The 11826-nt window shown below is 42.1% G+C and overlaps 1 protein-coding gene across 1 annotated transcript in view; it reads left to right on the plus strand.

The window, feature by feature from the left end:
• The window catches only part of LOC137918305 (EGF-like repeat and discoidin I-like domain-containing protein 3), a 76263-nt gene extending 64780 nt beyond the window's left edge, over positions 1–11483 (plus strand). Inside the window, exons 10-11 of the mRNA XM_068761073.1 lie at positions 4595–4750; positions 11334–11483. Of these exons, the coding sequence (XP_068617174.1) occupies positions 4595–4750; positions 11334–11483 (306 nt within the window). The remainder of the gene's footprint in view (positions 1–4594; positions 4751–11333) is intronic.
• The last annotated feature ends 343 nt before the right edge of the window (positions 11484–11826 follow it).

Consider the following 11826-nt stretch of genomic DNA (forward strand, 5'->3'; position numbering starts at 1 on the left):
GAACACAACGGGGGAAGTGTATTTTTGATTTGTTCCAGTGCTGCAAGACAAACCACTGTGAGAAGAAGCAAAAGCAGAAACAATATAAATGCCAGCTTAGTGTAGAAGAACAAACAAAAGAATGAAAGACAAAGTTGATTGAGAGTTTGCGTGTGCATCGCCGAGAAAAAGCGACAGGAAAAGAAGTCACCGTGAAGCGATGGAGGGTGAGACTTTCTGGTTTGAGAAGGTACACAGAAGTAATGGAGCAATGAACCAGACACAGGCACATTTGAGAAATGAAATTAGTAAAACGCATGTCATGAATTTAAGTAATATATTTCCAATTTGGACCCAGTCCATGATAAGGTGATAATGATAATAATGATAATAAATAAACATCTATCCGGATGTACACCTGAAATGTGACTTTCATGTGAAGTCAGCAGCTTAGCTTTGTTAAATGCAACAAATCTGGGATTTTATTTTGGGTTTCGTGTCGCCGTTACTAAACGTTCCACAAGCTGCCTGCAGGTGCAAAGGCGGGCCTCTGCAAAACAACCTGCAGCCACTTATAATCAGCGCTCTCCATGTTACATTTTGATAAGTCATTAGGGCTTTATTTCTCGTCTGATGGTCTAAGTCTATGGAGGGCTACGGGCTGTTTGTTTTCCCAGACAAACAAAACAAAGCCAACAAAATGAATGAATTCAGTCTAATTTGCTAGGACTGATGTTGTTTCTGAGCGCGGGCCTGCTCGTACGCTGCGTCCTTTATATATATTTTTGTTAATTTTTACTTTCATGGTTCTGGATCGGTGTGCTTTCACACGCCACATAACATTTCAAGCTCAGCAAGACTCCTGATTCATGTGCTAGAATGGACTCAGCCAGCTCATCTCTGGGTAAAAAGCCACATTTTTCACTCAGAAAGGTGGAAAGGCACATACGGTAAAGGTTTTTCTTGCTCTCACTGAAAAGGTGTCATATCAGCCACTGGTCATGCAATGGCCTCTCATTCGCCGTCGTTTCTGATTCGCTTTTCAGTTTAAGAGGTTTTTCCTGAAGCTGGCAGGGCGGCGGCAGAATGGAATCGTCTTGTGGCAAATAACCGTGGTCAGATTTCACAAAGATTTGGCATCTCCCATAAATGCTTGTGCATGTGGGAATCAAACTGAGCCTCTCCTCCCAACAAACTGGCAATAAACTGAGGAGCTATGACGACTCCCAATTTCCCCTCCGTGTCAACAGATTACAAATAATTTTGACAGTAGCTGCAGACCCTGATTATGTACACCCTTGACGAACATTTATTTAGTCACTGCCGTGTCTGTATTTGTGTGTTACTTGTTGTAAATGAAACTTCCACTAGTGACCGCTTCAAATGCATGGCGAGGCCCTCCACAGTTTTTTTTTTCCTGGTTCCTTTTCAGGAACCTTGATCCAGCATCCTTTGCTGATATCGTGTTAAGCCATGCTTTTGTTTGTTTATATGGCATTATATCTGCTGGAATGCTGCAGTTGCCATGGCGTTGTGCCGCAGCGCACTATCGCGGGTACAGTATGTGACTGCACCACTTTATATGTGGCATAACACAGGATAAAGAGAGAAGGAAGGATGTTCAATGCTCTACTGCATCAAAAGTAGCTTTCTTTAGACCCCTCCTGTCTACATGTCCCTCTATTTTAAACCAAACAACTAACAAATGTGATGTTAATTCTCTGGCTATAATCCTAGCGTGTTGCTGCTGCATGTAGCTCGATAATAGCTGGATACGTTTTAAGCTTTAAAGTTGTAGCGTTTGACAACAACAAAATGTTTTAAGCTTTGCTAATTAATGGCTGCTGGGCTGCAGTGAGATTGATGGGCCATAGCAGCGTCCACTCATGACTGATGCAGCAAATCTGCATTGCGATATGGGAGATTATATAGAAACTATGCATTACACGTGCACACACACACACACACATGTTGTTTTCCTGCTGCTATTTCTATTTAATATTGTACCTCCGCCAAACGGAGCAGCGCTCTTAATCTCGTTGTATATCTAATATGTAATGACAATAAAGGCTTTCTATTCTATTCTATTCTATTCTATTCTACACACACACACACACACTTATTTTCTGCAGGCACAGAAAAAGCAGGATGCCATGATGCATGTACTGCAGTCATAAAAAAGGAAACTGTGCCCCGTCCTTACGTTACTCTCTTTATCCAGCGTTGGTTTTGACTCTTCAAATACAGCAAGGACCAGAGTTTGCACAACTGCCCGAGTCTTAATGAGCTGTAGATTGGATTGTTTGCCCAGCAGAAGTGTCCCTTCACATGCTGCCGTCGGACTGAAGAACAACATGAGAAACAGACCCTGTTAATTGATACGGTGGTGGTCTCTAAATTGTCACCTGGCTGTGCTTGAAAATGCGGGAGCAAATATGAAGGTGTGGGCTTAGTTGAAAAGGACATTATTTCAAAGTAACTTTTTATTGCTACATGTCTGATCAACTGTTATTCGCCAAGTCGAGACAAACTAAAAATACAAATCAAGGCCACTTTAAACACCCATCCAGTAAAAGCTACGCCTCTGTCACTCTCGCAGAGAGATGTCTCCTAACTTCACTTCCTACGGAAATGTTCTATTATCAGTCTAGGTCGGATCTCAGTTGGTATGTATTTTTTAACTTGGCAAACAGATGGACCATAGTTGAAAGTCAAACCAAGCAATGATTAAATATGGGTCTGACTGAATCAACCCAATAGTTGATCTAAAAATTCTCATTTGGTAAAAGAACTTGCTTGTTTTTGTCAGTAGCTAAATTTAGTCAAAGGCATAAATATATAAGTAGATTGATTGTGGGATAGATAGATAGATAGAAGGCAAAAGATTAGGAAATGAAACATAACTGCGTTCGTTTTAATTGAATAAAAGTGATGCAAAATTCTAAAACTAACTCCAGTTTAATTTCTGTGAAAGCTGTATGCCAAGAGCGTGCAGAGATTCCTACAGAATTCTGGCCTATGAACGTTAACACCCACATAGAGGAGGGAATGGGTTTGAGTGCATGATGGAAGAAAAAGTTATGTTGCTTTAATAAGCTTACCTCACTTCTTAATTCAGTTCGGGCCATCAAAGCCTCTCTTAGGGGCGCTTGTATTTTTTTTTTTGACCGCTACCTGTGACAGCAATTACAGGTTCCCCTTCAAGACTGCCTTTGTTTTGTCGATCAGCACTTGACTGCTCCACTAGCTTTATGGCTGCTGTTCTTTATGGTTAGAACTGCTGCAACTGGAGCAGAATCTGATGCGGCGTATTGTTGCGAAATAATTCAAAGAGGGTTCTGGTTTTAAAGGTACCCACATACATTGTAGAGGAATATTCCTCACTGCTAACAGTCAGAAAAAAAATATTACTTTACAAAAAAGCACGGGCAACTTCATGAATAGTGTATTCACAACAAATGAAGCGTGCATAGGTACTGCACACAGCATCTGCATAATTGCATACCTGCACTCATGCCTGGCTACGAGTTATGAGCTATGTCTGCACGCAAACTTTAATGGCTTTTGTCCTACTTTTATCAGTTTAATATCTCACAACTGGAGAACTGGGAGTTTTTCATCCACTTGGATGCCTTTCAGACAGTCGGGAGTTTGCTTTGCAGTTGCTAGGGCATGGCTTTGTGTACATGTGTGTCAGGACCAAGGTCTGTGCCTGCCTGTGTTATGCAGCAGGGGGTCTGCATCTTAGAGGCACCTCTCAAGTACCCGAGGAGAAGCCCTCAATTTTTAAGTAGCTGAGAGAGAGTGAAAAAGTGGTGAAGCTCATTCACATCACTGCTCAGGGAGACAGGATTTCAGAGTCTGGAACATATTGCTGGCACTAAAAGAGCCGTGTGCTGGGATGCAAGGTCCTGTTCCTGCAATGTGTCAAGATTAGAAAGTGGAATTGTTGCTTATTTGTCTTATCTGCTATTTTGCATTTCCTCACAATATATGTTGCCCTATGTCTATGACCAAATCAATTAGTGTGTTTTATGGTTGCCCCCAGTGTTATATATTCAACAGAAGAAATACATCTGCATGATATACATGTCTCTCACTTCTGCTCTCCTTGTGCTTCTAAAATGTTGCCACCATCGTCTCATGTGACAGCAGAATGCCAAGTCGCACCCTAGTTTTCATCCTGCAGGCGTAAATGTGTGTGAAAAGCAGGATAAGGTGTAAAGATAACATAAATGTAAAGTAGAAGCAAGCTTAATTTATAAGCAAACCAAATGCTTTGTATACTTTCATAATAACGCAGGATCATTGTGCATTGGCTGCTCGGCACGCTCGCGCTGTAAATTGTCTGAAACATGCAATGCTTCAGACAAACAAGCAATGAAGTGAATCAGAAGCTGCTTTGCGTGCTTTTTTTTTTTTTTTTGCTGAGGAGAACTTGTGGACTTGACTGTCCAATATTGTCTGAATAATGTTAAAATTACTTTTTTTTTTTTTTACAGTAAATCCTCTGATGACATTAATAGAAGCAGCTGCTGGCTCCATGGCGCAAATGAAGCATTTCAGACCCGTTACCGACTACCGTATGTTCCTCCCTCCTTCTGGCTTCTCTCAGGTGGACTTGCTCCTGCCTACCAAGGTCACCGGCGTCATCACCCAGGGAGCTAAAGACTTCGGCCACGTCCAGTTCGTTGGCTCGTACAAACTGGCCTACAGTAACGATGGAGAGCGGTGGACTGTTTATCAAGATGAGAAACAGAGGAAGGACAAGGTAAGAATCTTCTCTGTGATGAGACGCGTCCCTCACGGGATCATTTATGCCTGTGGTCAGTGATGAAATCTTTCAAAACTAAACGCACCTTCATTGTCTTCAAAGCAGAATCACTGACTAATACTGTGAAATCACGTATCTGTGGGTAGTCAAAGGAAAGGACAACATGGTGAGCACAGGAAGGACAGAAATCAAACGGCAGATAAAATACAAAGCCGAAAACGTCAACAAGTGTCAGGAACGAAAAAGGTATATTTTTGGGACACGTCGGTCCCTCCTCTCCACTTCCTTCCGTCTTTTATCTGTGGCTTCCGCGGCACACGTCTGGTCTGTTCTACTTCCTTTCTGTGGTTTAGGATCAGATAAGAACCACTCTGTCGTCCTGACCTGGCCAGCGCTGTGCCGAAAATCTTGTTTACGGCCCTTCAACGGAGTGGCCGTCCATTCTAATCAACAATGACAGCGGAGACAGTGCAGGGCTTGCAGCAGCCTCTCTGCTGATATCAGGAGGGCTGCAGGCTGGGCTAAACTAAAGGCTGAAGCCCCTTGTCTTGCAGATACTGGTGGCAGGAGAGGGGCCGTTTACTTTCTCCTCCCTTTGTGAGATAAGGCTGACTTTTTCTGCTCATTTGTCCATCAGTGATGTGTCGACTTGGTCAAATCAAGAAAGTGAGACACACTGAGAATCCAAGCATGTACTGTGTGCAGTAGCACAAAAAGGCGAGTACTAAAGAGGTGCTGCAAATATCTGGAGCGTGAAGCATTCGGAGACAAAGGAGTGGTTCTAATATGAATGTGAATATATTGTGCAATTCAAGAGCTTCGTTTAACATTTGCAGTTGTGTGGCTGAGGATGAATGTATTTATAGTATATTTTTCAGTCTTTAATAGATGCTGACACAAGACTCAATATTTCTATAATTTACAGTCATAAATCACCATTAGATCATCTGACAGAAGATCGTCCCTCTAGCTTAGCTTAAATAGAGTGTTTAGACCCAGAGCTGAAATATGACCCTTTAGAGGTCAAATGATATCGCTCAGTCGTTTGAGGCCGTTGCCGTTATTACAGTTTCTGCGGGACGCAGTCCCCAGAAATGCTTTCCGTTTCTGGAGTTCAAATTTCTTGCTTGAGGAGTTAATAATTCCAACACCCATGATTATCTTTGGCTACAGGCCAGTGCACGTTCGGCATGATTTGCACTTTAGGAATATCAAAACTGAACGCTGGATGAGTTCTGAATGCCTGGAGAGCCTTGTCTGAGATAGCGATGGGGAAGGAGGGAATAGCGCAGGTGAAATGTCAGCAACCTGTGATTTTTATTTTTTACTTTTCAGATGTAATTTCTAGAGCTTTCCTCTTGTCAGGCTTCATTTTGGTTTAGAAATCCTTTTTGAACAAGTCCTTTCTACAACCTTCCCTGTGTTGATTTTGCTATAGGCTATAATTCAGAGCAAATCCGAGGATAGGCAGTCAGCTTGAGCTTGTGTGCTCTCTATCAGAGGGCGGGCGTGCTTAGCAAGGCTTCAGAGAATGTCAATCAGCATGTCCCCAGACAGAGCCGAGGGGCTGCTCAGATGTATGATTCTTCAAGGTGTTTCCCCCCCTTCAGTCAGCTAAAGCAGCCATAAAGCTAGAGGACACACTTGGCTGCTGGATTCCCGAGGCTCCTCCTGCCACGCCACAATGCTCGACTTGGCAGGGATATACTGTCAATGCGTTTCGGCGTGTGCGTGCGTGCGTGCGCACACGCACACACGCCTGGGTGTCTCGTTCACGCACATTGATGGAGGCTTGTAAGTATTCTTCTCAGCTTCCTCCTCCTCCCCCCCCCCCCCCTCCAGCTCCTGTGTGGCAGAGGCTGCAGGCAGTCTGATCTAAATTGAGAGAGGAGGCTCTGTCAGAATACAGATGTTGTGAAAGCAGGCCACAGCGGGCACGCACGCAACGGCATCACTCCACAGAATCCCGCTTGCAATTTCACTGCCGCAATTCCCAAATAGCCGAATGCCGCATTTGTAACTGAGACAAGTAAGAACAAAGTCTGTTGCTTAAACATAATTAACCTGGGCAAAGCTCCGTAATTGTGCACATATCGGCTCGGCTTCGTTCCCACGTGTAAACTCTCTGCACACCCGGGTCACTATTTACCGAACCCCTGTTTTTCTCAGGTGTCAATATTTACACATTTGATTAAGGCAATCAAGCAAAAAAAATCATTGATTTATCTTTAGCAGTGTTTCGCTCATGTGACATGGAGTCAATTAGCCATTCGTCACAGGGTAACAGAATGTTAGATTGCTATGAATACCATCATCATGAGATTAATCGCTAATAGATGTAATTTCCTTTAATGCAATCATGACAAAAACTGACTACAAGTTTTGAATGCATTTCAGGCTTTGGAACACACTTCTAGATAAAATGCTGCCGTCCTCTCAGAAAAAAGTAATTTGACTGCACTTGAGTTTTATCGAGTGCAACTACATTGTCTTGGCCTCTCTCGACCTTTTAATGAAGACATGGCTACAAAGCTAAATTTTCTAGGTATCACCTCAGCCCACAAAGACAACACGAGGGCAAAGAGACCCGATCGGCCCGCTCCCTTGATCTGTGCAGCTACTCGGGGAGTAGGCGCAGCGCTGCATCTCCAGAGGCATGCAGGGTCCTCCCTAGCACGTAGCCGAGACACTACCAAAGTAGAAATCAATAGCTGGGAGCGCCTGTGTCAATCTGAAGAGACGCGCGTATTTAGAACAACAAAAGAGCTGTCAGTTTACAGACCAATGAAAACAAATGGATTGTATCCCCCCCCCAAAAAAAAAATCAAACGCTAAAATGTGGAGCATCTCTGATCAACAAACCCTCAAAGAGCGTATCTGATTGGTCCTCTCCTCCCTGCAAGCATCAATGCCGCGGCAGCAGAACTGTCCACATGCAACCAGGAAGTCCACCTTATTCCATCGGCAAAGTGACATTAGTACACAGCTGTTAGATTTCACCTGTGTTCCTTTATTCCAGCATGGCTATAGATTACTGTTCAACGAGGCATTCTGTAGGTACAGTACTGCCTCGCCACTGGCACACACACATTGCCTGACTCACTGAGGTAAGAGCAGACTGTCATAGTTGCCTCAATTCTAATAATTTAATTTAAAAAAAAGACAAACTTGTTGTCATTTTCAGGAGCAATAATGCTGTATCCATAGAAAGCTGTTATTTGGGTAAAGGTCATCCATCAAGTGTGTTGGACCGCAAATAAAGAAATTCACAGTCATTTACTTGCGATGTCTCACACACATAAAATGCGGTATATTGTCATGCATTAAGAAAAATTTGTTAAGCTAAAGTTATGCAACATTTTCCTTGCTCAGTTAGGAAGGTACAGTTGATAAAACACAGGTTGTTACCCCATAACTACTCTTAACAGCATCCCGGTTGCCATGGGTGACATCAGGGAGCAAATTATATGATCCAAAAAATTTTTAGAATACTTAATTACAGTCGAAGCTGCATGTTGCATCAAGAATCAAACTGTCTCACAGTGTTCTCGTGTTTCTCTCATGCCCCGAGTTATTTTAAATTATCAAAGTTGTTTGCCAATATGTTGCAGTTGGTGTTACTTTTATCACCTTTGTCATCGCTTTACTTTACTTTTCTTTTTCACCAAACATTACGGGATCCGTCCTTTTATTGTGATTCTTCACATATCCGGTTCCAGACTGTGTATTTTGGAGATATTGCCACTGTTAACGTATCCCTCCCCAGCCGGTCCAGCAGAGATTCTTGTCACTTTCTGCCTCCGTCACCTTTCTCTCCTGCTGTCTATATTATTCTATCGTGTGTCCTGGTTGTCACATCACAGCCGAGATATGGCTCCTGAAAATCATGCATCTCCCGACTCTTAATATGAAATGTTCCCGTGAGAAAATAACATGTTGATACTTTAAACTGTGTTCCAAAATATATGTCCTTTGCTCCACCTGTAGTATATTTATATATATATATATGCAGTATAAAGTCGAGAAATGCCTGAATATGCATTGAAAAGCATGTCGGCTATAAAACATAGCTGCTCCAAGGGGAATTTATGTCACATTGCCATCATGAAGCAAGAAGCCGGACTGCCTCGAACTGCCGGGGAAATATAACTGATGACCTTTGCTTTCATAGTTTATAGGGAGTCGTTTCGATAATCTTGTTTTAACAGCACAGACAGGAATAAATCTCTTATTGCAATTCACGTCTTCTTTTCAACAGTTTTACAGGAATTCCTTTTATGATGGTCGAAAGCAAGATTTGTATTTTTTTTTTTGCAATGTTGTGACCAGCCAATGAGGAAAACTGGGATCACTGCATTAAGGATGACCAAGCTCTATTAAAAGGACTGCAGGGAAGTGCATAGTACAAGTGTGTTCACCATGCAGAATCCCCCCCACAGCTCCTCTATCTAGTACAGACAAAAATGCAAAAAAGAAAAATAACTTTGGTCAGTTTGGTTTCTTTTTCTGTTTGCCAGTAGGTTTAGGCAAACATGGATTTGCATGAAAGCTAGAAGGACAAACTGAAGTTAACATTTACTCAAAGCCAGCGGAAGGACCTCTTCATACTTGAAAAGTTAATTATATTCAGGTACTCATCAGCATTAAAATGGTATTTTTGAAAACGTCAGAAATTATTTCTGAATCGAGTTAGTCATTGCAGATTTAAGCTTTGAGGGCATCTTTAAGGGCCACAATGTGAATGTTAGAGAAGGACGAGTGCAGAATGCGGTGTTGCGCTATTTGCTTGTTCCGTAAATACAAACTGACTCCGGTCTAAGCTCCGCCCTCCTACATGGATGAGAAAGACAGCGAGTGACATAAGGAAAGTAGTGAAAGTGTCCCCCTGTCGTGGGATTTCAGCTTTAGTCTGCAGTAAATCATATTTAGAGCATATTGAAGACGAAAGAGAAAAGTTACACCAGAGCAATCATATTAATGCAAACCAACACACACACACAAGGAAGAGGAGGCTGAGGCTGGATTTCTCGCATCATAGGTATTGATTAGAGACAATTACATTGTATATAAGCTACTAGAGACGCTCCTGAGGACTGTCTGAGCAGGATCTGAAAATAAAGGAATAAAATATTCAATTTTTTTATAGAAAGAATAAATTCTTTCATGACATCTTTCAGGGAGTACTTCAAATCACACAGTCCCATTTCTTTAACACGCTTACAGAATACTTTATGTACTGTACATGTAGGTCAGGTTGTTTCTTGTCAATCAATAGCCTAAGCTCTGCGATGTGGAATATTTTTACCGCTTTCATTATGCAGTTATTTTCTAGCGATTACAATATACTGAAAAGCAAAACAACAACCAGCCTGTTCTTTTACTGTGCTTCATCTTGTACGACTGTTAGTTTCCAGGATGCCCCGCTCCAGTTTGCAGGGATTTATCCAAATATGCTTCCTGAACATTAATTAATTAACAACATTATTCCAAACTCACAAATATAAACCATTTTTCTCCCAAATTCTTCATCCATTTTTTGTTTTGTTTTTTACTTTTGAGCATGTGCTATAATAAAAACCTCAAACCAGTTCCTATTATAAATCAAACACTGTCTCCACTTCCTGCTTGGATTTGGCTGATTTTTGATTTAGAGTGCAATGATTCCTATCACATTCCAATTAACCAGGCATAATAGTATCTCTTTAATTGAAATGATCGTATCTTCCCAAGAAGCGGCCCCTAGCTGATGAATCCCTTCCCCATTATACACCATTCTACTGTCTGACTGGCACATGCCATCATAAAGCTTCTGGTAATTAACAATAGATTACAGCATTAGTTTATATCTGCTGTTGTTTGGCGCCGTATCGAAAAGGAATTCATTGTAATTTATTTCTCATGAAAAGGGCGTGCAGACTGAAATCACTTGAGAACTTGATTTGGAGTACTTATAATGAACGATATGCCGGTGGCTGTATTGTTTCTGTTTGTTCAGCTATTATGTGCATTAGACTGCAAAACAATATGTCAGAGCCAATAATAGAGAAGCAGGGCTTTTCTTTTAGAACGGTATTTCTGGCAGCCCGCAGACCTCCCCTGTTTGACATAGCACATCAACACTAAATGAAAGTTAATTCCAGCAAGCATGAGGTGCATGTTAACGACACCACCCAGCAAGCAGGAGAAACAACGGTAGATGATTGTCACTAATTACCAGGGTGTGACTTCCAACCAGGCGTTTTGAAAGCCCATTTTCCACAAGGAAGAGTGTTGGTATTCTATGTGTGGTGCATGAAAAGAAAAGAACAAAGAATAGGACGAAATTGGGAAAATGTCAAATTGTAAGCATTGAATTGCACCCACTGGGTGCGCTTCATTCAGTACCTGCTCGGGTGTGAGGCCGTCCAGGTAGCAGGGGAATCAGGTGTTGCCTGAACGTCCTGCACATGCCTCTCAGGAATTTCGCATTTAATTACTTTTTTTTTTTTAATCAATAAAAAAATAAACTGGTTTCTGGTTTTATCGTGGGAACTCATACGTTGCAAAAACACTAATCTCCCCTTTGTTGCTGTTTTTAAAGGTGTTCCAAGGGAACTTTGACAACGACACACACAGAAAGAACGTGATAGATCCACCGATCAACGCTCGGCTCATCCGGATCCTTCCCTGGTCATGGTACGGAAGAATCACTTTGCGTGCAGAGATACTCGGATGCACAGAGGAAGAGTGAAGTTCCACGTCTTTATTGCTATTATCCCCCCCCGCCCCCTTGACATGCTGGACTATCTCATCCAGTATTTCAAAATTAAACTGTTCAGCCTGTAAAAAGGAATCAATTTCCGATGGATTTTTCAAGAATATATGTTTGGCTGTGGTGGGTTACTGTTCGTTCTTTTGTATAATGATTTAAAAACCTGACCCCCTCCCCCCATCCCCCTCTGTCCTTTAATTTCCTCTTTAAAGCGTGATCTTCGTCTTTTTAATTCCTGTCGAGATTTACCATGTTGTTTGGGATGAACTTCTGTAATATATACGATAGGGGGTGGGGTCGGGGCGGCGTCTCGCTGTGGTTT

This window comes from Brachionichthys hirsutus, chromosome 4, assembly GCF_040956055.1.
Source record: "Brachionichthys hirsutus isolate HB-005 chromosome 4, CSIRO-AGI_Bhir_v1, whole genome shotgun sequence".
Lineage (NCBI taxonomy): Eukaryota > Metazoa > Chordata > Actinopteri > Lophiiformes > Brachionichthyidae > Brachionichthys > Brachionichthys hirsutus.